The sequence below is a fragment of the Lontra canadensis genome, unplaced genomic scaffold, assembly GCF_010015895.1.
Source record: "Lontra canadensis isolate GAN:19392208 unplaced genomic scaffold, GSC_riverotter_1.0 scaffold13, whole genome shotgun sequence".
In the NCBI taxonomy this organism is placed as follows: domain Eukaryota; kingdom Metazoa; phylum Chordata; class Mammalia; order Carnivora; family Mustelidae; genus Lontra; species Lontra canadensis.
In genome coordinates this window covers 106,421-133,266 of record NW_022631007.1, presented here as the reverse complement: position 1 = coordinate 133,266, position 26,846 = coordinate 106,421, and the positions used below count along the sequence as shown (strand labels likewise).

At 44.2% G+C, this 26,846-nt stretch overlaps 1 protein-coding gene across 1 annotated transcript in view; it reads right to left on the bottom strand.

The window, feature by feature from the left end:
- Window positions 1-925: 925 nt before the first annotated feature.
- ARPC2 (actin related protein 2/3 complex subunit 2) overlaps window positions 926-26,846 on the bottom strand; it is a 29,672-nt gene continuing 3,751 nt past the window's right edge. Inside the window, exons 3-11 of the mRNA XM_032857194.1 lie at window positions 22,122-22,156; window positions 20,692-20,804; window positions 16,365-16,410; window positions 12,615-12,801; window positions 11,879-11,972; window positions 6,053-6,179; window positions 4,482-4,582; window positions 3,918-4,018; window positions 926-1,384 (exon numbers count right to left, since the gene is read on the bottom strand). Coding sequence (XP_032713085.1) covers window positions 1,360-1,384; window positions 3,918-4,018; window positions 4,482-4,582; window positions 6,053-6,179; window positions 11,879-11,972; window positions 12,615-12,801; window positions 16,365-16,410; window positions 20,692-20,804; window positions 22,122-22,156 — 829 coding nt within the window. The 3' untranslated portion in view covers window positions 926-1,359. The remainder of the gene's footprint in view (window positions 1,385-3,917; window positions 4,019-4,481; window positions 4,583-6,052; window positions 6,180-11,878; window positions 11,973-12,614; window positions 12,802-16,364; window positions 16,411-20,691; window positions 20,805-22,121; window positions 22,157-26,846) is intronic.

The window sequence follows — 26,846 nt, the reverse complement described above, 5'->3', positions numbered from 1 at the left end:
TATCAGGACAGCTCACAGTTCACGAATGAGTCTTAAAACCAGCCTGAAACACACTGCACTAGATGGAGACAAGTTAAAAGGGAAAGCAAGAAGCTAAAACCTGCCAGGATGGCCCTTAGACCATTTCAAGTGCTCCTACCATTCTCTATTGAATATTCTCAACGATTTTATTTTTGGGATCAGTGTCCTGCTAGCTAGGGGCCAGCATACATTTCTAGGCTCAGTACTGTCAGGCAAGCATCTCTCCAAAGGGAATTTTGCGGAATGCCAGTCTTATGGGATCGTGTGTGGGAAGAGAAAGGGTGGCCAGTTCGTCTACATTGGGCCCACACCCTAACACCCAACAGTGTCCTGCAGAACAACACATGCCACAGAACTCATTGTGGGAAATGCTGTGTATTATCCATGATTAAAGAACTAGCCAGGAGGAGCGTGGGTGGCTCAGTCCTTAAGTATCTGCCTTCAGCTCAGGTCATGATCCCAAAATCCTGGGATCGAGCCCCAAGCTGGGCTCCCTGCTCAGTGGGAAGCCTGCTTCTCCCCGTCTCAATCCCTCTGCTTGTACTCTCTCTTGCTGTCTCTGTCAAATAAACGAATAAAATCTTAAAAAAAAAAAAAAAGAAAAAAAAAAGAATAAGCCATAAAACACTTATGTGACTGTCACAGTCCCGGAAGCTTCTCGGCCACAGCCAGCCAGACTTGGTAACAAGCAGGCTTTACAGGAAGCACGTTCACATTTACTCAGAACCGCCAACCAAGAGCTCACTAACCAGCCATCCTCTCTCTCTTCTAAGGGGTGGTTGAGGGACTCCTGGTCTAAGGTTTCCCAGATTTGGATCTGTAGTGTAAGGGCAGCGCCATGTGTACTCTTCTTCCCCCTCCTCTCTCTTTTGGATTCAGTCTAGAAACCCAGCAAATTCTCATGTAAGATAGAAAGATTTTCTTTATTAATGACCCCAACCGTATTTCTTTAGATACAGGAGTTTTGAACTCAAATACTTAGGAGAAAACAAGTTAAGATTGCATTATCCTGCAACTCATTACCAGTAACATATTGCAAAGCGCAACAGCTTGGAAAAGGGGGAGGAAGGCAAGGGAGTGAGGGAGGGAAGGTAAAGAAAAGGAATTAAGTTGATCAAGTGGAAATCCTTTTTTTCTTTTTTTAATTCTTGACAACTATGAAGTCCTTGCAAGCACAGCTCGTTTCTGCAGATTATTTTCCAAACGTGTACAAAATGGAACCAAAACAGAGAATCCCTTAAGAACCTGAAGAGGGGCAACGTTGAGAAGCTACGATTATCCAGCAGCAAGTGTTCCCGCCTTCAGCTGCCAGCCGCCTCCTCTTCCTGTTCCCGAGAGTTAGCGGGATGAAAACGTCTTCCCCCTTCAAAAGCAGAGAGAAGTGTGAAGGCCAGCTTCTGGCTCACCTGTCCTGCAGCCCCCCACTCTTGGACTGGGGATGTGATCCCAGGGACACCAGACACAGTGGTGAAAGTTCCTTAGAGGCTGTGGGAACTCTAGGCCTGGAATAAGCCCCAGCTCCCAGAGAGACTTCATCAGCTTTCTTCCTGATGAACACTTTGGGGACACCGGGGAGCACCTGTACCAAGGCCACAAGGACATTCAATGTACCAAGCTAGACAGGACAGTCCCTGGCCCACAGTGTCTGGATGGCCTAGACCTACTCGAACTTCAGTCAGGACTCAACCCTCTTCCAGGCCGAGAGCTCGGGGCCCCTCTTACACAGCTTACACCCCTTCAGGACAGCTCCTTTAATCTGTCCCCATGGGATCAGGATGCTGGAAACTTCCAAGTTACAGGAACTGTGTGCTGCCTTGCAGTGACCACACTCTCGGTTACAGAACACTCGCCCGACTTTAGGCTCCTGAATCTCGGCCTTCTGTCCCATCCAGTATTTCTCTGGAAGGGCCAGCTTTGGGAACAGGCTGGCTCCTGAAGACAGAGGTCGTTTGGTAAAGCAGCCTGGAAGCTAGGGCTGAGAACCACGGGAAACTGGGGCAAAGATTGGGGGCTAAATATTCCTGTCCTGAATGTCTCACCCAGCCCAGACTGAAACCGTAGTGTTTCCCCCACAGCCCCATCCCGCCACGCAAAGCTCCTGAGTGTTCGATTCCAGCAGAGAGCACCAAGCCAGGAAACCATCCTATTCCATGCAGCCCGTTTCTGCTGCCGCGAGTGGGGGGTGCGAGTCCTGACTTCTACTCATCCTTAGTAACACGACCAGGTTTTCAGCTTGGATGTGGCTGTTTGCCTCCCCCTCCCCCTTTCTGGGGCCCATCTCTGCTAAAGAGAGGTCACAGAACAGAAAAAGGCAGAGCTGCTCTTTTTAAGCCCAGGAAGGAGTTTTACGGACAATTTGTTTGTTTTAAGATCTACCCTTCCCCGGTTCCTCACCAGGATAGGGGAGAACCCTTGTGGGGAGATACTGGGTGGTGGCTGCCTTGGTGGGCTCTTCTGAACAGAGGAGAAGTTACAGAGCTGAAGACGACACAGGCAGCCCCTTATGGACTATTTACGAGGCCAGCCTTCCTATTTGGTGTGGGATGGACTGATGGGTCAGGCTTCCTTCTGCTGTGCCCAGCTGCCCGTTCACCTCCCAGCCAGTCTCTCCACTGGCCCTGCAAAGAGCACAGCATCGGCGGCCTTATGCTCGAGGTCACCAGAGTGACAAAAGAGGTTCCGTGGAAAGCCAGAGGGGCAGGGGACCTTGGAAACTCCAGGAGGGAGGCCAGGTTCTAGAAGAGGTGGAAACAGCGTTTGTGTCCCAGGACATATGCCCTCCCCACAGTGTTGGTTTTGCCCATTTCTGGCCTTGCCACAAAGCTGCAGAGTAGAAGGGGTGATGCTGTGAATTTGCCACCATGGCTTCTGGACACCTCTCTGGAAGCAGAGGACCCAACTACAGCCTGAACACCCCTCCTGAGGCTCTGGGCAGGAGCTACAGTGAGTTACTACCTAGCCTCTAAAGCGGCCTCTAAAGCCTTTGCCCGAGGAAATCGGGAAAGACTTCCACTGCTCTGTTGTTCCTGAGACTGAAAACCCTCAGCTCAGGTACCAAGAGTCAGGCGCCTCTCTTATCCTGTCAAGTGGCAGCAGAAACTAGCTTGGCAGGAGAGGTCTCATGTGCCAGGGGAGAACTCGGAGCCCTGTGCACACCATACCTGCCAAAGGTCATCCCTGAGAGGAGCTGGTGTTGGCAAATACGCTGGCTGGGAGGGGTGTGCAGAAGCTTAGTTCACCTTAAGACCTGAGTTTAATAGGCACAGAAGCTGGCAGATAAGCACTTATTCCTTGAGAACTGGATTGCCTAAATTTCACCAGAAGGGGCATCCAAACCTGACATTTTGCTTGAAGACTTTAATCCCTACCTAGGCTCCAGGCCACACTGGCCTCTCCTGCACAGAGCCACACATGGGAGTGCTATTCAGCATTTCCATCCCTGAGAAAGATAACTCCGTCTCCACGCAACTTCCTGCCAAGCAGCAAACCAGGGGATAAAAATAGGGGTGGCTGCAGGCCCGTTAACTCAGCTGAATGTCTGTAAGCAAATCTCTCCCCTTTTCCAGGAAGACCCTGAGGACTGACCTCTTAACTCAGGCCCAAAGAGAACATAGTGCACCTCGGTAAAAAAGCCCCTTTCTGTCTTCCCTAGCTGACATTCTGCTAGCTCACGAAGATGTGGAAACAAGGGAATCCATCCCGGCCCACTCAGGACTGAAAACCTGTCCATCCTATTTTTGGTCAGTCAAGTGGCTCCAGGACCGACCCTGCCTGCCTTTCGCATGCAGGCAGCAGCTACCAGACACCTGGAGGGCCAGGTCACCCACATCCACTATTTTCCTCTTGGTGAAATCAGGAAAGGAGGGTGGTCCTGCCTGTGAGACTGCCCTACTCACGTGATTGTTTTCATTTCTTTTTTCTCGGCATCTGGACGTGCACGGTTCAGCACCTTGAGGAAGTCAGATGTTTTCGCCCGCATACGTGTGTGGATATAGGCCTGGGAGCAAACACAATGGGTACTGAAGCAGTCATGTCCTAGAAAGACAGCTCTGCTTTCAGTAGAAGTTATCAGAAAGGTCTGGGAACATATGCCCTGGGCCTGACACAGGTCCATGCAGGCAAGCCGGAGGGCAACCCTTTCTGGAGACATATGTTCACTCTCTACTGTGCAGAGAGGTAGTGGGGAGAGATGGAAGGAAGGCCAAGGTATCTTAAAGTCTCCAGAACCATTAGTTCATTAGTTCATAGCAACAGTCTGGACTATAGGAATGACTTTTTTTTAAAATGTAAACTCTACCCGCAGTATGCTGTTCAAACTCACAACCATAATCATGATCACGTCACATGCTCTACTGACTGAGGCAGCCAGGTGCAGCCCACACAGAAATGACTTTTTATGCCATTAACTCCGGTGAAGAATGACCTGGAGCATAGGCCCGAGGTGCCTGGTGCCGGCTCACCTTAGAGCACTTGATGTGGTAGTGCAGATAGTCCCGGAACGTGTGGATCAGGTTGATGGTGTTGTCTCGAGCACTGGCGTTGGTGTGGCGAGGGAACAGCACTGCGGGCAGGGGCACAGATAAGACATCAGGGTAACATCAAGGCCAAAGGGCGGCAAGATCAGAGCCTACAGTCAGCTCCGATCTCTCCCTGCCTGAGGAGAATGCGCTTGTTTCACTAAGCCCAGACTCTGACAAGGTGTTCTCCTCCAATAAGGAAGGGATAAGTACTAAAAAAGGGCGGGTCCCAGTGTGTGCAAATGGAGGCTATGTCAAGGAAAATGGAGGTGATGGCAGAAAACCAGGGCTCCCCTGGGAAAGGGCTTAGTGCCGGGCATCACTCTAGGTCATGGTCTCTTGAGAAGGTGGGACCACTGGCTGGGGCGGGGGTGACTTTGGAGAAAACACCTTATCTTTGACATCAGCATGAGGAAACACAGCCTGCTTATCCTCCATCCATGGTGCTTTGGCCTTCAGAGGCACTTGGTTCCAGAAGATTCAGTGGTTTTGTGAACACTAAACATTGTAAGCTCCAAGGACCTCAACTTTCCTGATAAGAATAGGCAGCAGGAGCTGCTTTGGCTGAGCATGAGAAAATCCCCTCCCAGGGTACCATGCACTGAAGCCCCCTGCAGCCACTCTGCCCTCTTCACCCTTCCCTTCAGCTTTCTGCAATCCTCCCCGTCTCCTGCACCTACTCTACTCGGTGGTCTTGACAACAGTAAAATCCGCCAACTAGGTGGCTTTGCTAACATGAAAAGGAATACCTCAGAAGAAAGGGTGGGACCCCGGTGTCCATTTGCCCTGAGAAGAAACAAACACCAGAACCAGAGGTAACTATGTGGCCTAGGATCTAAGATGCCAACGACCGGACCGTTTATATGCACCACAGAGATAAAGGCTGCCAACTAAAGCGTGTGGCACGCGTGAACTGTAAGCTGTGTTCCAACCTCAAAGACGTCACACAACAGAAAATGTGTAGCTCGGATTTCAGGAAACATGAACTGGCGGGTAAACTGGCGGGCTCATCACCAATCAACAGGTGCACCATCAGGAGTGAGGGGAATTCAATCTCACAAAAGGCAACATCTCAGTGGCATCGGATGCCATGTGAGAACAAGCGGTTATTTCAAACCGTCAGCTATAATCCTGAGCCAGCTCACTGGTCTGGAGCAACCAGAAGGGAAGACTTGAATTTCTTCAGTGGAATAAGTGCATCATGGCTGGAGCGCTGGCTCAGGAAGCAAAAAACCAAGAAACGCCAAATGCCAGAGAACTCCCTCCCACCCAGCTGCTTTGTGGTGCTTATGTGGTCCCAAGTCTTAACACCTGACACCAGGGGCTAGATTTTTTTTCTCCCAGCATTTAAGAAAAACAGGGGGGAAAAAAAGAGGACTATGGCACTCCTCCCACAGTTAACGCACTGGCACAGAATGATCTGGTATGCCTGCTTTTGCCCCTTCCACATTTTAACAAAGCCCTGTCCCTGTTCAGGTCTCCCGCAGTGGGAAGGCACCCCCGACGCTGCTCACCAAAGGTAATGTAGCCAATGTTGTCGCCCACGGCAGCGTCGGTGTCCTTCAGCTCCAAAGGCGGTTCCCTGTGGCTGAAGAGGACCTGTGGGGCTGTGTGACTGGCTCTGCGGCCTTCTTTGAACTCCTGCACAAAGCAAGCAGAAGAGAATCTGACGTAAGGAGAACAGCAGCTTCCACTACAAGGCTGGCCCCACGGGGTCTGCCCTCTGTAGCACTCCAGAGCAGCAGAAACACCTGGCACAATGTAGGACAGTGCCACCTGCTACCGACACGATCTGGACTCAAAAAGCAGAGACCACGGAGTCCTTAACAAAGCTGATCTTCAAAATGTGATGAGAGCATTCTTTTTTTTTTTTAAGATTTTATTTATTTACTTGAGAGAAAGAGAGAGAGGAAGGGAGGGAGAGAAAGAGAGAGAGTGGGGAGGAGCAGAGGGACAGGGAAAAGGAGACTCCCCACCAAGCAGGGAGCCAGATGCGGGGCTCCATCCCAGGACCCTGGGATCGTGACTGAGCTGAAGGCAGACACTCAACTGCCTGAGCCACCCAGGCACCCCTGATGAGAGCGTTCTTTTTTTTTTTTTTTTTAAGATTTTATTTATTTATTTGACAGACAAAGATCACAAGTAGGCAGAGAGAGGGGGGAGGCAGGCTCCCTGCTGAGCAGAGAGCCCGAAGCGGGGCTCGATCCCAGGACCCTGAGATCACGACCTGAGCTGAAGGCAGAGGCTTAACCCACTGAGCCACCCAGGTGCCCCTGATGAGAGCATTCTTGATCCCATTCCCTTTCTCTTGCTTTGCAACGACAGAGGCAATTAAAGAGGCAATAAAAGTCCATCTGAGACTAAACAGACAACAAACTGCAAAGCATGAGAGAACCAGCTTACATTTGGATTAAGGACTTCTGCTGATTTGGTTCTTTTGATTTCATGTGGAGAGGCTGTATTTATCAGGAAATCTTGAAAATCTCAGGGTGCTATGGAACCCAGGCTCTAGCTTGCTTAAGACTCAAGATAAAATCTTAACTCTTTTCCTCTTTGCCTGAAAGCCCGTTAGGAGCTGGCCCATTTCTCACCCACCCCCCACCGCCCCTTCCGTCCCATCTCTGCTTCTTCCCCTTTCTTGAAACCAGGCTTTCTCGGGGCTCTGACCTTCACATAAGTCCTGTTTTGCAGAGGTATCTTAGACCATTACTGTTTAGAACCCACCAAATAGAACTTCAGACTAAATGTAAGCCCTTCTTGGGGGCAGAAGACAATGGACTTAAAGAAGCGGATTTGTTTTAGGGTTCATCACTGAGAGAAGGAGGCTATGTGACATGAGAAGTTAAAGCCTGACCGTTAATTCTGGTCTTGGATGAATTTAATCACCACCACTCTGTCTAAGAGCAAATCATCCCTAAGACAACGTCCCCACCCTCTTCAAAGGACAGGAAAATGAGGATGTAAAAACCAGGTCATTCCTCCCATGTTTTAATCTTCAAACCACAGGCTTTTCTAATGCATATATTCCTGTGTACATACCAAAGTGATACAAGGCATCCCTGTCTCAACCCAGATGTGCAAAAACAGAACTAGATTTTCCAGTAATGCCGGTAGAACAGGGTGATCCAAATTCACTGAATGATAGCAGAAGCATGGAACCAAGGGCTAGGTAAAGCCTCGCAGCATCAGGAGAACCAAAAACAAGCTTCCACAGCTCTTCGGTCTGTGATGCTCTTCTGCTGCTGCTCAGATATGACCTCCTCTATCCTGCCATCTCCAGCATACTCGGGCAGCTGGCTGCTGTCTCGTCAGCAGTTCCCATGTCTTCTAAGTCTCTACTATGGCCCTTTATTATTCACTAACAGTCTGGCTTCCCTACCAGGTTGTAAGCTCTACAAGCCAAGGATCCTCCTTTATTACTCTGTATCCATTTCTTCTCTTTCAAAGAGGCTGGATAGCACACAGCTTGCTGAATGAAAGCAAGCGCTTTCTACCCTTGCTGACTTAGTGCTGTCGCACTGTAAAGGAAGGGACAGGGACTACGCTTCCATCTGTAGGTAGGAAGAAAGTACACAGGGCAGCAAGCCCTCAGCAAATTAGCAGCAAAAGAAGGATAACATCTGAGGAATTCTAATGCCCAGTCTGGGATCTTGCCTGTTCCCCTATGCTGCCTCCTGAGCCGGCACTGCCTGGCTTCTAGAGCTTGGTAGAAGATAAACTACCACAGCCAGGTTACGTTACCTCCCTCTTAAATTTTGTTCCTCAAATGGAAAGTATTTGGAGAGACAGAGAAGGAGTCAAGATCATTCAAAATGGAAATTCCTCAAGCAAAGCTTCTGAGATTACCCATCTCTAGAAAACATTACTTTTCATTCTGCAAAGGGTTGGGAGGTTTACTCACTTCTTTTTTCACTCTTTAGCGCCCCTCCCCTGGGGGGACGGGGAGAAAATAGAACAGATAGTAACTGCCAGCATTTTCTTATGTTTATTAAGTTTCTTGAAGACTCCAAATCATTGGTACCTGTTGGCATTCAAACCCAGATGGGGTGCGTATAAACCCATGGTGACTTATTAGCACGGATTCCTTGGGTTCTGTGTGCAGAAAACCACACGTTAGATCTGGTTAACAATGAACTTCTGATTTGGGGCTCGCTCCCGTCTTTGTTTCTTCTTGCTGCGCTCTCTTAAATAATACTTCAGAAACAATCAACCAACCCACACAAATAGCTCTCCTTTCTTGTTAGGGTCTTTGTCCTGTATCTGTCAGCAATGATGCCTCTTTCTTTTTCCTCCAACTAGGATGTCTTTTGAGTACCACAATACTATTTCTCTCTTCCACCAAAGCAGAATTTATGATAGCAAATACAGCATAAATCCAAATATATACAAAAACGGAGTATATGATAAAGGTAGCATCTTCAATTGGTGGTATAAACACAGGCCTTGAAACAATGACTACTGAGACCAGGGGGTAGCCATTTAGAAAAAAATGATGGATCCATCTTTCAAACCATATACCAGGAGAAAACTCCAAACAGGTAATCAAAAGATTAGGTGTAAAATATGAAACTATATAAAAATACTAAGAAATGATACAGGTACATTTCTTTAAAATCCTGGAGTAGGGAAGGAGTTTCTAACCATGACTCAAAATCTAGGAGCCACAGAAGGGACGGGCTGAACTTTGTGAAAATAAACTTCTGCGTTGAGGGGAAAAACCCCCCACAAACTCTAATGACAAGCTGGAAAAAGTATCTGCAACTCCTACACAGATAAAAGGCTATTCTCTCTAGTATACAAAGAAATAGAGAAGATCAGTAACCCAACAGAAAAATAGGTAAGGATAGAGACATCTCAAAGGGAAGAAAAATAAATAGCCTTCAACATAAGAAAAGATTTTGGACCTCATTCCCAAGAGTATATAAATATCATTTTTAATCCATCAGACCGGCAGAAATCTGAATGTCTGACAACATACTCTGGAAATCGAGCACTCTCATGCATTGAAGGAGGGAGGCAAAAGAGCACAACTTCCATGGAGGGTCTGGCAATATCTACTAGAGTTCCTTTGACTCCGTGCTCCCATTTCAGGAAAATATCCTGCAGCTATGACCACACAGGCATCTAGGTAGACAGGGTCCTCAACATCCTACCTTCACACCTGCCTAGAAGGCAGACTACTTATGTCTTGTCCCCCAACATACAGAAACCAGTGGACTCTGTTTAACTTTTCTTGGTTATGGGGGCTGACGTTAAGATCTAAAAATATGAAAAATATTCTGGTTCACCATACACTAATCTCCAAAACTGTACCGTTCTTAGTGCTTGCCACAGAATGAGCAGTGACACGGTATCTACCAGACTTTCTCTAGTGCTCAGCTTGCATGCCAACGAAGATAGTGCACCAAAGGCGAACACTAGAGTATCCATGTGAGTGGGGAATGGAAGCTCCTGTCTTCTTCTTAAAGGCAGGACAGCAACGGTCAGAGTTGGCCTGCTGACGGACAAAAGCAGCAATCATGTTCTGAACCACGTTGGAGGTCCATGCCGGTAGGCGGGGGGAGACCCACAAAGGCCCACAGCAAGCAGGTCAGTTATCAGGAAAACTTCAAACAGCATCCCAGAGTCACAGCATTCTGTGCTAGGCATCTGCTGTTCTGGAAATTTAAAGTTACAATGTCCAGGAAAATTCTCAGATAATTTATTTTGGAGCAAAATCCAGCAAAATAAGCCCAGGTTTCTAAGGTCATTTCAAATAAAACTGTCCCAGCCACTGACTCTGTGGAGATGAAGGAAAGGCAGATGGCTTCCCAAGCACAGGCTTTCCACGTTCCTGGACACCAGATGGGGCTGCCCAGTGCCAGTCCAGTCACTAACTAGAGATACTGGCAGTGCAAAAATGCAGAGACTCCCTCTTCCCTTTGAGACCAGTGCCCTATCACATGTTCTTTGAGGGAGGAGTTTAAATTCATATGCAAAAAAGCACACAAAATTCTCCTAAGGAACAAATCTCCTGTAAGCTCTCCAAGATAAGGTCTGTTTAAAGCATAAAAATAAGTTAAGATGTCGCCGGGAATAAAATGGAACAAGACTGGTAAAAAACCAGCCAAATCTAAATATATACTTCATAGCTTTTAAAATTAGTTTGTCAGTCTGGATTCAGCCCAATTTCTAAGCTACTGCATTTAATTCCCTTGTCAATTCCGCCTAAAAACAGATGAAATGCCTGTCTGGAGGCTTACATTTAGGACCCAAGATATAGGTCTATACATCTGTGTGTACGTACATGTACACACACACACACACACACACACACACACTAAGTTTAGTGCTCTCAAATGCTGGAAGTGTCAATATTCCAATTTCTTCTGCATAGTGACTGTAAAATTAGAGTTTCTGATTAATTAAACTAAACACAAAAAGCCACCAGAGATGGATGAAATTGAGGCACTTACTTTTGAGTATGTCCCAACCCGCTTAGAGAGGATACCCATAAAATATCCTCACTGCATTAAGCACAACCATCTTTCAACTCCATGGCACAAAAAAGAGTCTGTCTCAGAATTCTTAAATCTCCTCACCCTGCCAAGGAACAGGATGAATGTACAAAAGGTGTTTGACAATCTAACCGCCGTACTAGCTACTGAATGCTGAGCCATCCTGGAAGAAATCAGCCTGAATATACCACTTCAAGGATGAGCTCTCCTATCTCAGAGCGAGTAGCTGGTTAGCAGACAGCATGACAAAGCCACAGTGGGGTATTGTATCAGATTGGAGTCCAACTGTACCAGAAATCCAATTACCAAATGTCCCACTCAGCCCCATTCCTCTCCTTGGAAGGTGAGCTTCTTCTGAGGGAGGCGCTCTGCGGTGACCTCGGACAAACCCTGGCCAATCTGCCTCCCTGTCTGCCCCCCGACTCTGCCCTACTGATGCACTACCTGCGCTCAGGAATCTAGAGACTCAGTTCTGAGAAGAACTAAACCAAGCCAAGAACGGACCTTGCCAGAAACTGCAGGAAACACAAGAGGGTAGGAAACATGACTAAGCTTTAAACTGAAGACCCTATGGCAGCAAGGCTGCTTAAAACTCAGTCATACCATTAGCTTGTTTAATCCTCAATTCACTCTCCAGTTCAGTGCTGAAAAGGCAAAAGGCACTAGGGAAAAACGACACGCAGTGAGTTCTGTGGAGGCTGTCTGATGAAATCTCTGACAAGTGCCGGCGACCTCTGAGCGGCCCATTCTCTCTCCTATGCTCACGGTGTGCTTCGGTGCCCAGGTGTAAGCCAGCACACCCCCGTGCTCCCTCCGCCCCACCGCAAGACATCCTCTGCATACCTGCATAAACACTTTTCCAATGACCACGTCATCGTCATCCTTAAACACTGTGCTGAAGACTACCGTGACTCTGTCCTTTTTAGATTCAACGTACCTGAGGGGAACAAAACCCATGAGATAAGAAGAATCAGCATGAGATTTTGTCAAGAACTTGATTTCCAAGTGAAGGAGGCGGTAAATCCTAAATCAGTTCATAAAACAAGGTGCCAAGGGAGACTCAGTATGTCGGACCAACAGAGTCAGCATAAACACATGCACGCCCAGAGAGGCAGGAGAGGACCATCACCCCGAGGAGCTGGTAGTGACGTGTCTGTGTGGTGGGACATGGTATCTGGGGTTACTCACTCTCAGAACTTCACTTTAAAACATTTCTTGCTTTATAGCTTTATATACTAGGAGAGTCCTACTATGTAGATGATCCAAGAGTTGCAAACACACAGAACACACAGTCCCCTCTCCCTTCTTGTCACCCAGGCTATATGACTAAAGGGGACCTTCAATAGTGGTGTCTTAAAGGAAAGCACCCTTCATCTTTTGCCAACTACTGGTATCTGTGGAGAAGAGCAGAAATGGCCCCCTTTTTTCCCCTGTCATCTACAACCTGGCTTAAAGAACTTTATGAGAAAGACATGTTAGGGGCATTCACACAGTAGAGCTTAAGGTCTGACCTAATGTGTATCTTTCAGGGAGGGCATGTAAGCCTTGTCCCGGCTTTGGGACCAGGTTCTATACTCACATGGTCTCATCATCCCTGTAATGGATAACTGCCCTGTTCTCGCCTTCCTTGCCCTCTTCTTGGAATTGGAAATATTTCTCAAAGACAGAGGCAAAACAATTTCGTTTCAACATGCCAGCCTGATGCACAATGGAATCCTTGGATGCTGGCAGATTTTCAAGGTCATATAGCAAAGAGACATTGTATCCTAGAGAGGGGAAAAAAACCCACAAGTGGTTATATTTAAAACGAAACCAAAAAACTTTGCAGGCTCTAATGACATTTTATCTTGTTTCAGTGTCCATACTTTTAACCCAGGTAGACTGCTGTCCACTCTCAAGGTTAAGATAAAACTTTAATTCTTGTATAACCACCATAAATATATACATCTAATTAACAAATGCTATGCAAAAATTTGAATCAATATCAAAGATGACTGATTACAAATAAGGAATAAGAAGCAGCCATAATTCAGAACTTTGAGTAGAAATTTAGTGTTCCAGACACAGGAATGAAGTGGGCACCTGTGTATGTTATCAAGCTATAATAATATGAGTTATGTATTTTCCTCTGACGGTTTAACTGCCAAGTACTAACACAAAGTCAGTAGCTGGGTAGCTTTTTTTTTCTTTAATAAGATATTTTATTTTATTTTTTTAAAGATTTATTTATTTGACAGAGAGAGAGATCACAAGTAGGCAGAGAGGCAGGCTGAGAGAGAGAGGGGGAAGCAGGCTCCCCGCTGAGGAGAGAGCCTGATGTGGGACTCGATCTTGCATGATCTCAGGGTCATGACCCAAGCCAAAGGCAGAGGCCCGACCTGCTGAGCCACCCAGGCACCCCCTGGGTAGCTTTTTAATTAAAACAAAAAACAAAACAGAAAACCCTTCACATACCATCGCAAACCCTTTGGGGCAAGAGGTGAAATATGGACAAATTTAAATGTGTATGTGTATGTGTATACCTCCCCAAAAGCTTTTGTTTCTACATGCTATCAAAATTTCAGGTTTTTTTTTTTTTTTTTTTTTTTTTTTAGTTTTATTTACTGGACAGAGAGAGACACAGAGAGAAAGCGAACATAAGCAGGGGGAGTGGGAGAGGGAGAAGCAGGCTCCCCACTGAGCAGGGAGCCCGATGTGGGGCTCGATCCCAGGACCCTGGGATCATGACCTGAGCCGAAGGCAGACGCTTAATAACTGAGCCACCCAGGCATCCCCCAAAATTTCAGTGTTTTAAAATATTTTACTTCATTTGATCTCTGTAAGAATTCTTTGAAGTAGGCAGGCCAGATACAGTTGTTCTCATTTTAAAGGGAAAACAAGTTCAAAGGAGCAGAGTGCCATGATAAATGCAGCATGACACAGAGGTACAGGCAACTCTATTTGGAACTAAACAGAACTGGGTCCAAATCCTGGGTCTTGCCACTTCATGACCTTGGACAAACTACCTAACCTCTATAATTCCTACATCTATTTAAAAAGGGGGGCTAGGGCGCTTGGGTGGCTCAGCTGGGTAAGTGACTGCCTTGGGCTCAGAGTCCCAGGATTGAGTCCCACCCATGTCAGGCTCCCAGCTCCATGGGGAGTCTGCTTCTCCCTCTGACCTTCTCCCCTCTCATGTTATCTCTTGTTCCCTCTCTCAAATAAATAAAGAAAACCTTTAAAAAAATAAAAATAAAAATAAAAAGGGTGGTTAGACTGGGGAGGCCCTTGGGAATATTTAGAGCGCTTATAAGTATTTTAAAGTGCCCAGAACACAATAGGTCATCAATAAATGGGACCCAAAGCCAAGTCTGCTGACCACTGCCCACAATTCTCCCTCTTTACAGCATGTCAAGTATGAGTTCCAGCAAACATGGCTGGGGAAACTGATTAGCTAATCAAACAATTAATACAAGGCAAAAAGCCTACAGGTAGCTTTGCAAGAGTATCTGTACATCACTGAGGGTCATTTCATATTCTAGGTAACTGCTGGGAATAATTTTACCAGAACTGTATGGAGTATCTAAACATTTATACTTCGTCACTACTTAATTTTTTCCCAAGCGCATTCTGGAGGTTATGTTTTTTGTTGGATCAAGCTTCACGGAGAACATGGGCTATCTAAATCTCTGTTCTAGATTGTGCTGAGTATATTTCTGGCACTCTAATATTAAGTAATATCAATCATCACTCCATTTTGGGTACCTGAAAACCAGAGAAGCAGACTACAGGATTAAAAATTAGATAGAAAATGAAAATATATGAAGTTGAGCTTTGTTAGTTTCAAGAAGCCAAATAAAACAAGGTAAAACTATAGCTCAAGTCAAACTCTAAGTAAGGCTTTCATATGATGAAAAGGAACATACTGAGGACAGATTAAAAGGAAAAATCTAGTACAGCCTGGTGAGACTCCCAAACTTGCCTATATAAACCCACAGAAAGGAGACACATCACTCTCACGTGTATTTATACTTTGCACTTGTATGAACAAAGGTCTGCAATCTGGCAATGGCCTGCGCTTTTAGCAGAAGTAGAAGAAAAGGCTCAGGGACAGAAACATTAGTTCTGTGTTATACTCCAGTGGTTCTGGGAGACTATAGGATCTGAGCTATGTCAAGCATGCCCAAGAGTTCCAACACGATTTTTTCTAGTCTAGTTCTGTTTCTGCCTTTCTTTCTTTCTTCTCTCTCTAAAATTCCTTGAATCCCCTTAAAGCCTACAGTGTTATTTATTTTTTTGTTTGTTTTTGTTTTTATTTCTTGATATATTTCTACCATCTATTTGGGGATGAAAACATTCCAGTATTCTTTATGGACTGTAGTCAATTCTCCCACCCACAGTATCCCTAGTAACAAGTTACGTCCCAAAGATATCATTCTGTATTTGGTATTTTGTTTCCACAGCATACAGAAGACTGGGGAAGGTCTTCTATTGGGACTGACCGGGGAAAGTCTTTTATTGGGACTGTTGAGGCATGTCACATTATAAAAATGAAAACAAATAAGCAACAAAAACCACACAAAGGCTGGGGGAGGAAATAAGCTAGTGAAAATAACAGCTGTGAATAGACAGATGAACTCTCCTTAGAACAATTTGCTAATCGAAGTACCAAAGGAACAAAATGTGAGTAATATGTTCAAAGGAATTTAACTACTTGGTCCTCATCAGGGGGCCCAGCTAAATGCAGAATCTGAGCCCAGCACTTATTCACGAGGATGAAAATACTGTTCAGTTTTTCTGCTTTAAATTTCCTGTAAAACAGCAGGAACATAGCTGTTGTAATCAAGGAAGGCCACGGTGCTTTTCAATTCCTCTCGCTGTGAAGAGGCTATTTATTCTTTATTAAAAAGAATAGATTAAAAGGAGGGACTGAAATTTCTGTTTCTTGAAAATGTGAGAACAGTTATGTTTCCTTCTCCAAAAGTGCAAAGTACAGAAAATGGTGTAATTAGGGGCTGGGGTGAAAACCAATGTTTGCTCAGTCTCAAAAGGCATTAAATCACCATGAGCAAACAAAAGGGGCCCACTGGTTGTAAGTCACTTGGCTCCACAACATAAACATTAAAAATGATCCACATCAGTTTTGCAAACCACACTGTGTACCATTACTGGACAAAGCAAAGTCCCTTACAAGCTATTTTTATGGAGAGAGTTGAAGTGCGAACTGGGCTCAGGCAGAAATATTTGTAGAATGCACAGTATTTAAATGAAATGCTTTGGTTAAAAAAAAGCAGAGTACAAACAGGACAGGTCTCTTTCCATATCACCCCACAGTTGCATTACTACATACCTGATTCGGGATTTACCAAGAAGCTCCCGTACACCCTCTTTAATAACTAGAAAATACAAAAACAAATGTTAATCCAAATGTCATGATAATGTCATTATTTTTAAAGCATTATATTTGCCAAGCTCCTTCTAAATCAGAATTTTTCATTTGGTGGATGGGACACTGGATACACAATGGGAAGCAGATACATCTGAGCTACCAAGCCAGTCACTCACGGAGTGAAGATTAAATCCAAAAGGTTAGGGGCACTTGGGTGGCTCAGCTGGTTAAGCATCTAGCTTCAGCTCAGTTCACGATCTTAGGGTCCTAGGATCGAGCCCCTCATCAGGCTCCCTGTTCAGCTGGCGGGGGGGTCTGTTTCTCCCTCTCCCTCCTACTCACGCTCTTTCTCTCGCTTTCAAATAAATAAATAAAATCTTAAAAACAAAACAGAAAAACCAAAACCTTGTTAAAAAAAAAAATCCAGAAGGTTAATCTAGGATCTGTTTTTCAATCCAGGCTCATCTTTTAACTTTTAGGAGTTGGTCACACCTGTTTTAGGTTCTCTGTTCTCCTCCCGACTATGTATCGCACACAATCACTTTTGTTTTCAAGAATGCAAAAGGATGCCAAACCCAAGTGAGAGTAGATTATGTTAGTTATCAACTAAGTACAGGCCGAACCAGTAACCCAGGTGAGTAAAGAGATAAAGGCAGAATTGCTGGGAACAGATTCCAGTCAGCCTGCTTATCTTGAAAGCCTTAAAATTATTTAGCTCATCGGTTTTATGGATTTTATGACAAAAGACAAGAGATCACTGAACCACATAGCCATTTATTTATGCTGGTGGGTCCACAGAAGGCTGTACTCTCTAAATGCCCGCCTGCACCCCGAAATACTTGCTACTGGCTCCTCTCCAGCTTTGGGGAGTAAATGATAAAACAAGAGCCCTTTATATACCTTCCTATTTCTCTGTCAGACTGCTTCACCTGGTACAAACTGCTCCTAGGCTGACAGTTCGAGAAACAGAAACCTTCTGGAAGGACCAGTTCAGATTTAAATGTTATATAGGCTATGGTAAGCAGTAAAAAAGCAGCTATCTGAGGACAGAAAAACGTAAACATTAGAGCCGTCAGAACTTAGTCACTTTTTCAGTATTTAGTAGGCTTTATATGTGTAAGAGGCAAAACAGACATGGTTTATTCTTAACCCTCACTGAAAACACAATTAGGGAGGGAAGGTGTCGTCGCTATTCCACAAGAAGGGAAAACGGAGGCCAATATATGTGACAGCAGTATAACAGGCTACCGAGCTTTGTCTGTAGACACTTAGTCAATTTTCAACACTACCTCACCACAAACACACTCACGATCCTCTGTAATTTTCTGGGATACCAAAGGGGGGGAAAAAAAAGGATACTTCATCAGTGACAAGTCACCAAATTAAAAGTGAACAAAAGCATGAACTTTTGTTTTAATTGTAGGAGTTACACATGTAGGTTTTACAGGATTCCATCAGCCAGAGAAAAGCAGTGCAAGCGCAGGCAGCCTAGAGGAGAGCCCCATGCGAGCAGGCCCTGCGCCCACTCATGCCTGCATATAGGGATTGGCAGTAAACAGAGCCAAGTGAATTCTCAGGTTTTCTTCTAATCTTACTTTCAATGCACCCTCTAGGTATTTAAAAAAAAAAAAAATGCAGCAGCAAACCACGTATGGCCTATTTGAAAAAATTATCACACAGCAAGGTCCTTTCTTCCTGTTCTTAAATACTCTTTAATATTCCACACATTTATTTCACCACTTTCCTACAGCTGGAAGAAATTCTCTATCTATCTATCAAACGATGGAAAGAGAACAGGCCTCAGTTCTGACTGTGTGGGCACACTGGTTCGTATACAGGCAAACAACAAGTAATGTCACACACAGTTCCGATCCGCTAACCATAAAGCTGCTGTAGGGTTGTCTCTTTTACAGAAGAGGAACTGAAGGAAGAGGTTAAGGTCACAGAGTTTGTTGGTGGCACAGAGAGATCTCACCTTCAGGTGTCCTACATACCACTTCTAAAGTTCTGAGGTGGCGGGAAGAATAATGGGCACATCCCAGCAGAATCTGAACTAGCATGTGGTCTCTGAGCTACAGTACTGCACCAGGTGGACTGTGGGTACTTGGAGGAAGGGGAAATTAGATTGTGGAAGAAAAAAACACAGCTCTGAAGATTTAGTTTAATTCCAAGCTTAATATTCTGAGATCTAAGAGCCAAACTTACACCATTTCACTCCTCTGCTCCTTCCACTTGGCAAAACCAGCCAATGATTCCCTGTTGATTTCACCTGCACTTTTAACCATGATTCCTTTTCCACTGAGTGCCCCCTCTTTCAATCTGACACCAGGAGATGGGTGGAGACAGCCCATCGGTCCTCACCATCAGGCCTTCCCGCCCTAGCAGCAGAGGCTTTCTGCCTTGAAAAAGGGCCTGGGCAAAGCAGCAAGCTTCCTCTGGTTATTGCAGGCTGGTCACTGTTTAACCAACCCAGAGAGCCATGCACCGTGCACTCCGCTCCAAAGCTCTGAGTGTTACTTGCTCCACCCACGTGGGCGGGTGGGGTTGGTTCTCTGACCCTGTGGGAGCTACCAGAATAGCACTGTGTTGGGGAGTTCCAGAGTGCAGAAGGCACAGACTGGAAAGGAGATTTAAGAAATCTATCTCTAACGCTTTCTTTCCCTTCCAAAGATTACTATCATCGCGCCTGCATCTTAAAAAGAGAGGACTGTTTGCGGAGAACGATTACACAATTTTGAGTTGTCTGTTCAAAGCTTTAACAATTCTTTTCAGGTTGTCATTTTATGGTAAATCAAAAGTGGGGCCACTTTAATAGTCACTTGTTCCCTCTTGTTTTTAATCTGGTAAAGAGAGGAGTTGGCTACTTTTCTAGAATGATCCTTATGTTTTATGAGACTGGGTCTTCCTCCTGAAGCTTTTCTTTCAGGTAAAATCACCCCGAATACAAATTCTCTAAACATTTCCTCTTCCCTTGAATAGGCAATTCAGAAAAGGTTTTGGCTCTTCCCCTGAATTTCTGGGACAGATCAACTGCATATGAATAACTGAAAGAAATGACTGCTTTGGCCTTGGGATCATAGTTAATATCAATTTTAGTTTTTATACCAAAATATTACTGAGATAGATTTTCATCTTTTTTCTCAAACAGCCTTTTCATTGCATAAATTTTAACTATTTCAAAAGCTCTTAATTAGAAAGAAAATAAAAATGACCATATCTTCATTCACCAGATTAAGGAGAACCTAGCTTGTTAAAACTAAAAGATATCTGAAAACTGATTCAGGAACTGAGTCATACTTCCTGCTTTGAGACTCAACCACAACGTATGCACACTGGTGTAACAGCATTTTCTTTCTTCCATAAATGGCTCTCCCCAGAGCAAATACAGTTCAACAGGAACCAAACCTGCTACTTAAGCTATAGAAAGAAGCTAGTGAACAAGGCATGGCCATTAAGAATTTCAAAATGCATGGACAACCTTTCTTATTTCCCCTATGGTAGTTATAAGGAAGGAGAGAAACTTGAAGTAGCCAGCTCTAAAGAAGTTTAAATAAAAAAATTTAAAGGGTAGATTTGTACCTAAATTTCCAGAATGAGAAATTAAGACCATAAACTTTAAAGGCCAGAGCTATATACCTGCTTCACAATATTACAGAAATAGAATGGAAACCATCTCAGTCTTGAGACAGCTATTTTTTTTTTTTTTTGAAGATTTTATTTATTTATTTGACAGAGACAGAGGGAGCACAAGCAAGAGGAGTGGCAGCAGAGGGAGAAGCAGGCTCAATCCCAGGATCCTGGGATCATGACCTGGGCCGAAGGCAGTTGCTTTACCAACTGAGCCACCCAGGCGCCCAAGATAGCTATTTTTTAAGTAGGCTACACAACGTGGAGCCCAATGTGGGGCCTGAACTCGTGACCCTGAGATCAAGACCTGAGCTGAGATCAAGAGGTGGATGCTTAACCAACTAAGCCCCCCAGCTGCCCTGTGACAGCTATTTTTTTTTACTGGTCTAAGAATGTATTGTTTGGTGCATTTTTTGGGAACTAAAGTTGTTTTGGTTTTCATTGGTTAGGGAATATCTTTATTTTTCTAGAGTAATAAACAACAAGCAAAGAGCCAAAGCTTTTTCTGAAAAACACCCTTCTCTGTAATATGGGTTGAGAGTCCCTGGTTAGGTGAGTAAGCTGTCCAGAGTGGCCATTACCACAGACCTTCTAGGAGTGGCAAGCTGCCAGTAAGGTGAAGAGGAAAGAAGAGACCCAAGGAAAATGATGTGGAACATACCTCATCAGCACCATGTGCCTGAAGTTCCTTGTAGAATTTCAAAGAAATACTGACCATCACTTTTGTTTTGTCTCCATTAGGATTTGAAATATGATAGAGGACTCCATCGAAATCTATGAGGGAAAGTAAATAAAACTGCTTAACTTGGGAACGGGAAATAAGATCTCAAGGTGACTGCCTACCTTGTTACAGGCCACAAGGAGGTCCTCCTTGGAAGCAGGTGTATATTTAAATCCATGCAGAAAGTCAGCAAAAACACTGGGACAGAACTGTCAAGTACTGATCTCTTTGTTCTCTTCTAAAATTACAAAGCTATTCTTACCTTCGTCACAGCTTGGTGCTGAAAGTTTTTTTTTTTTTTTTTAAAGCTTTTGTTGTGATGTATTTTAAAGAAGCTACAATAGAACATGGAATGGACTCCTAGCCTGCTCCATGTAACTTCAACAATTATCAACACATGGCCAATCTTTCATTTAGACGTCCCCCCAATGATTTATTCTAAAGTAAATCTGAGACATCACATCATTTCATCCATAAATATTTCAGAATGCATCTCCAGATGATAAGAATTAAAAAAAAAAAAAACAACAAAATAAAACCCAACACAGCTACAATACCACTGCCAAGACTAAACTTTTAAGAATAGCTTCTTAATGTCAAATATCCAGTCTAGTGTTCAAATATTCTGTCTCAAAGAAAAAAAAAAGTTTTAAAATACTGTCATGTTATTTGAATTAGATCCAAACAAGGCCCCCACATTGCATTTGGTTATTTCTTAAGTTTCTTCTAATTTATATCCAGGCCCCCCTCTCTTTGGCTTCTATCTTCCTGCAGTACAGAGAGGACTTAACCCTGGGTAGTTCCTGAAACCAGGTGCTGAGTGCCATCACTTTAGGGAGATCTGGCATTGCTGGTTAGTGGGAGGGGACAGGGATGGTGCCTGGTCTCCAATCACAGCACTTCAGAGCTGCAAAAAGTTTTCCAAAATCTAGTCAAGTACCCTCACTTTATAGAGGGTGATTGTTTAACTCCTTAAAGTCCACAAAGCAAGTGAGTAGTATCAACAGCTAATTTTTTTATAGGGACTAGAAAACAGTAACCTCTCTGACTTGTTGAACAGGCCTCTAGTATTATCCATGTTTCCCCACTACTCTAGTGCTAGGCAAACTGAGATGAAGGCTACTTGAAGGCAGTAATTTAATATTTCCAAGTTAAACTGAAGTTTATACCACAACATTAAGCCCCAACTTCTAAGATATCAGCAGGTAACTTCACATAGTTCCATAAATCTACAAAATGATCATCTAAAACAAAGACCCTGAGAAGACTTGACAATCAAGGGACAGTACTCCAAATCTCCAAACTTATTTTAGGAATGAGTTTTCTATTTTTATATTGTGCCTTAACAGGGCTGAAGTAAGGACACTTACCTGCAAATGTTACTTCTACTGCTTCTGGCTTGTTACTGCAAAACAAAAGAACAGTCCTTCAATAAAGACAGTTGTACTGCTGCTTGCCCCCAAGGGGACTTGCAGACTCCTGAGCTCTGTTCCAGATCGGAGCATTCTGGACCAGTCTTATGCTTACTGCTGACCTGAGACTGCAACTCATTTTCTCATGTACCTGAACCTTTGCGCTCCCTTAAGGTAGAGGATACAAAAAAGCAGCAGGACAGACAGTTTTTGTTTTCTAGCTGCTGTCAAATCTCTGCCATAGCTGGTGCTTAGCTTCAGTTCAGAATTCCTTAAGACTATGTACGTCTGCATATGCGAACTATAAAATGCCATCTTTTGATCAATGTCTCTCCCATAGGACAGTAGTGACGGACGTGGAGGTAGTACATTCTGTTAAACAGAATGCAGAATGGCTTTAATCCACTAAAGAAGGGGTAATTCCAGGCCATAAAACAGAACAGGAAGTTCTATACCATTTCAAAGACAATCTGTAAGTCTTCCTACACGTCTTTCCCTCTCCCTTAACATCACCAAAGTTCTCACCACTCTCCTTCATGAAGCCCTCTTGGATTGGACTGGTTCTACCCTAGTTTTGTTTTGAAATTCCTGCACTGCACTTACATAGAAAGCGGAGCACAAAATAACACTGCAAAATCTCTGGGGACAGTCAAGACACCAAGGCTTTAGCTTTTCATCAGGACCATGTTTTCAGACCAATTAACACCTGCACGCCTGAATTTCTCACGTCTTAATTCATCTATAAAATGGGAGAATACAACCTCACTGAACTGCTAAAGATAAAGCAAGAGAACAGATACAAACAACTCATCCTGGAAGGCAACACCGACAGCCTGATACTTTCTGTGCAGCGCCCAGCTCAGCCTGGTACAGAAACTTCCACTTGATAAATGCTGCTGAGTTATTACCTAGAAGGCATGACATACATCCTAGCTATAAACAATAATGGTCAATTAACCTCCCATGAAAGCAACGTTATGTGATCTCCCCACATCTCCTCAAAGCCCAATGGTAGGAAACAAAAGAAGACTCCACGGTTTTATCTCTTAATGACCTAGGACTCCAATGATTCCACTTTGTTTTATGGACCAACAGACAAGACACACACATTTCCACATTTATCCTTGCCTAATTTGCTCAAGACCTCACCATCAAGTACATCTTTTTTATACTACCTCCGCTCCCTTACCTGTAAAGGGAACCACGACTGAGCCGCCCTCTAGGGTTGCTGGGAAATAATGGAATACACAGGGTGGTGTATGCGTGTTAAAAAGTGCTGCAGATGCTACGCAGTTACTCTTCCAGGAAACTGGTTTTTACGAAGTGCTAGCCCTGCTGAAAAATCGACGGATATAAGTCACATACGGATTCCACTCTATTCCTGCACAGCCATCCGTGTGTGGTTTAGGAAAATCAGTCCGGGAGACTCTAAGAATCAAAGCACTGAGTGGGTTTATGGAGAGCCGTGAGTTCAGAATATGATGAAAAGAGCAACATGAAACCTTCTATTGCTTCTGACCTTTCATCTGAAACTACAGCCAGGAGACAAAGACAATGAATGGCCAACCACAATTCCTCAACCTCTAAAAAGAGCAGAGCAAGAAGCAGAACAAACATTCATCTAAGGCCCACTTGCACGAACCATGAAGAGGCTGCACAATGGCAGGAAGCACCGAAGTCTGTTTCCCTGGGGAAGGGTGGCTATGCCAAAACGTCAGGGTGGAGGCTTGTGAAAGTCCACATGGCGTCACTTAGTAGGTGGCTGGGTTTTGGGTTTTTTTTTTTTTTTTAATCCTTAGGCTTTAACTCAGCCAAGGAAGGAATGATGCCTGGGTGGCTCAGCGGGTTAAAGCCTCTGCCTTCAGCTCAGGTCATGATTCCAGGGTCGGGATCAAGCCCCACACCCACATCGGGATCTCTGCTCGGCGGGGAGCCTGCTTCCTCCTCTTTCTCTCTGCCTGCCTCTCTGCCTACTTGTGATTTCTGTCAAATAAATAAATAAAATCTTAAAAAAAAAAAAAAAAGGCATGGAAACATAGTTAGGAAACATAGTTAACTGTTTCTCATACATATTTAACCTGAATATTAATCTGTTTAAAAAAAAATTCATTCTCCTACTCCATCAAAGATGGAGAAAAATTAGGTATAAATAAAAAAGCCTTAGGGTTCCAAGCTGTAAACATTAAAAGAAAAAAAATTTTAAAAGTAGGCTCCATGCCCAGCGTGAAGTCCAATGCAGAGCCTAAATGCATGACCTTGAGGTCACAACTGAGTGGAGATCAAGAGCTGGATGCTTAACCAACTGAGCTACCCAGCCCCACCTCTCCCAATCTATAAACATTTTAACTGAAATTCTGAATTTCTCTAGGTTGTCAAGTTCCCTAAGGACAAATCCCCACTGGGAGAAGTTGCTTAGGAAGAGCTATACTAAGAGGTTTGCTGCCTGACTTGGGAATATTTGTCAAATCACCACCATTAATATTTCAGTTTACGCTTTATGGCTGCACAGTAGGTTATAGAGAAGACAGGCTGTAGAGGAACGCATTTGGCCAAAGGAGTCTTCTGGAGAGGTCAGGTGGGAGTTACAAACTCTGTGCCCAACAAAGAGACCAGATCAAGAGTGAAATATACCAAACAGGATGGTGTCAATTCCAAGACCAGGTGTTTGTTATTTACTTTTGCGGTTTAAAACCTTGGAGCTAGAGGGGAATAAGACTGGTCTGGGGGAAAGTGTACCACTTTAACAAAACCAAAAGATAAATGGATTAAGTTATTATTTTTTTTGTTGTTGTTTTACCATCTGCTGAAGTTTCAGATGCTGGGGATGAGTTTAAGCACAATAAAATCAAGTCCTTCGGAGTTGACTATTCAGCTCAAGTCCTGTCACTTACTGGCTATAAACCACACTCAATGTTGCTCAGATACTGCTGAGCCTCAGGTTCCTTTTCTAGAAAATGAAGATTAAAATGTTGTTGTGAAGACTAATTGAGATGACATGTGTACAGGACAGTTTCCCAACCAGTGTCTTGTGACTAAGTTACAGACATGCTGAGATAATGATCCTCACAGCCCTCAGGGCAGCCCAATAGCAGGATCTCTAGGCTAGACCATTCACTCAAATGTGCCACACAAATACCATGTTCTGTGTGTGACCCATTGTAAGGTTAGAAGTCACCAGTGAAGGGTATCCTCACAGTGGTTAATGCATTATGTCTACTCTCTCCACAACTCCCAAGAGCCCTTGTTTTCTCAACTGTAAATGGGAACTGCTGTCACACAGACACATTCAGAAATCAAATGAAGTTATGTTATTAAAGCTTAGAGCACAGTGTCTAATATCACAGACAGTGATCGATGAATTAGTTTTTCTTCTAGGTGGAGTCAGAAAACACCAGACTTTGAAGCTACGGCTGGGAGAAGTTGTGGGATTGTACTAACTCCCAGAATCAGGAACTGGTCAGCACTACAAGGAGAACCCCATGAGTATCAGTGCTGTAATGTCCAGAATCCTAGAACAAAACCAGCTAGATAAGTCCTCAGGGTTACTGACTGGATAGCACAGAACACTAAAATATATTCAATTTACTCAGATGGGTTTTGAAAGTTATTCTTAAAATTGTTAGGAAAAATTTTCTTCTCTTCTTTTCCCAAGGAAGCTTCTAGAATGTCACCAATCAATAAAGAACTCCTGACAACTGTATTTTCCAATCCTCTTTTCTCATTAAGGATTTCGGAGTTTTTACTTCTGAATGCATCCAATTCCCCATCTGGGAATTTATGTGCCTCTTCTATTTTCCCCTTCTATGAGCTGAATGAGAAATTACTGAATTCTGCTATCTCACCAAAAGTTTTTGATCACTCTGCGGTGAATTCCCCTATAGGGCTCCCATCAACCTATTCGAGCAAAGACTAAAAAATGTGGCCCCTACTCTCTGCTAAGCCAGACTCAAACAATGGAGAACAAAGATGATCTAAAAGCTAATTCATGGGGCGCCTGGGTGGCTCAGTGGGTTAAGCCTCTGCCTTCGGCTCAAGTCATGATCTCAGGGTCCTGGGATCAAGCTCCGCATTGGGCTCTCTGCTCAGCCGGGAGCCTGCTTCCCCCATTCTCTCTGCCTGGCTCTCTGCCTCCTTGTGATCTCTCTCTGTCAAATAAATAAATAAAATCTCTTGTAAAAAAAAAAAAAAAAGCGATTTTTTTAAAAAGCTGATTCACACAATATCAGAATAGTGATAAATTAAGCATCTAAAGAAATCAAGATTCATTCCACCTGGCTTCATCCATTCCTTCAAGAGATTAGTTCCTGAGCTAACCATATATACAGTGAGGATGCTGGGAAAGAAAGATGACCAAAGTGATAGGCCCTGCCCTTAAGGAGTCATCCGTTTCCTGGAGTGTAGCTCTGGGGCTTCATGCACAAAGTGGTGCCAAGGTCAGAAGGCAGACAGCCTATACAACTGTAACTACCTGTAAAAAGACCAACCAGACTGTTCCATTTCTTCTAGATGCTTCTTGAACAATGTCCCAATTCCAAATCACTTCAAACCAGTCTGTCTCCCTGAGGACACATGCAGCATATTTAGGAATGAGAACAAGGTATCAGCAAGATTTAATTTATTCCTTTCTCAAATTTCTCCTCCCACAGTCCTTGCCCACCCCAACTGGCACGTCTTGCTTACTGA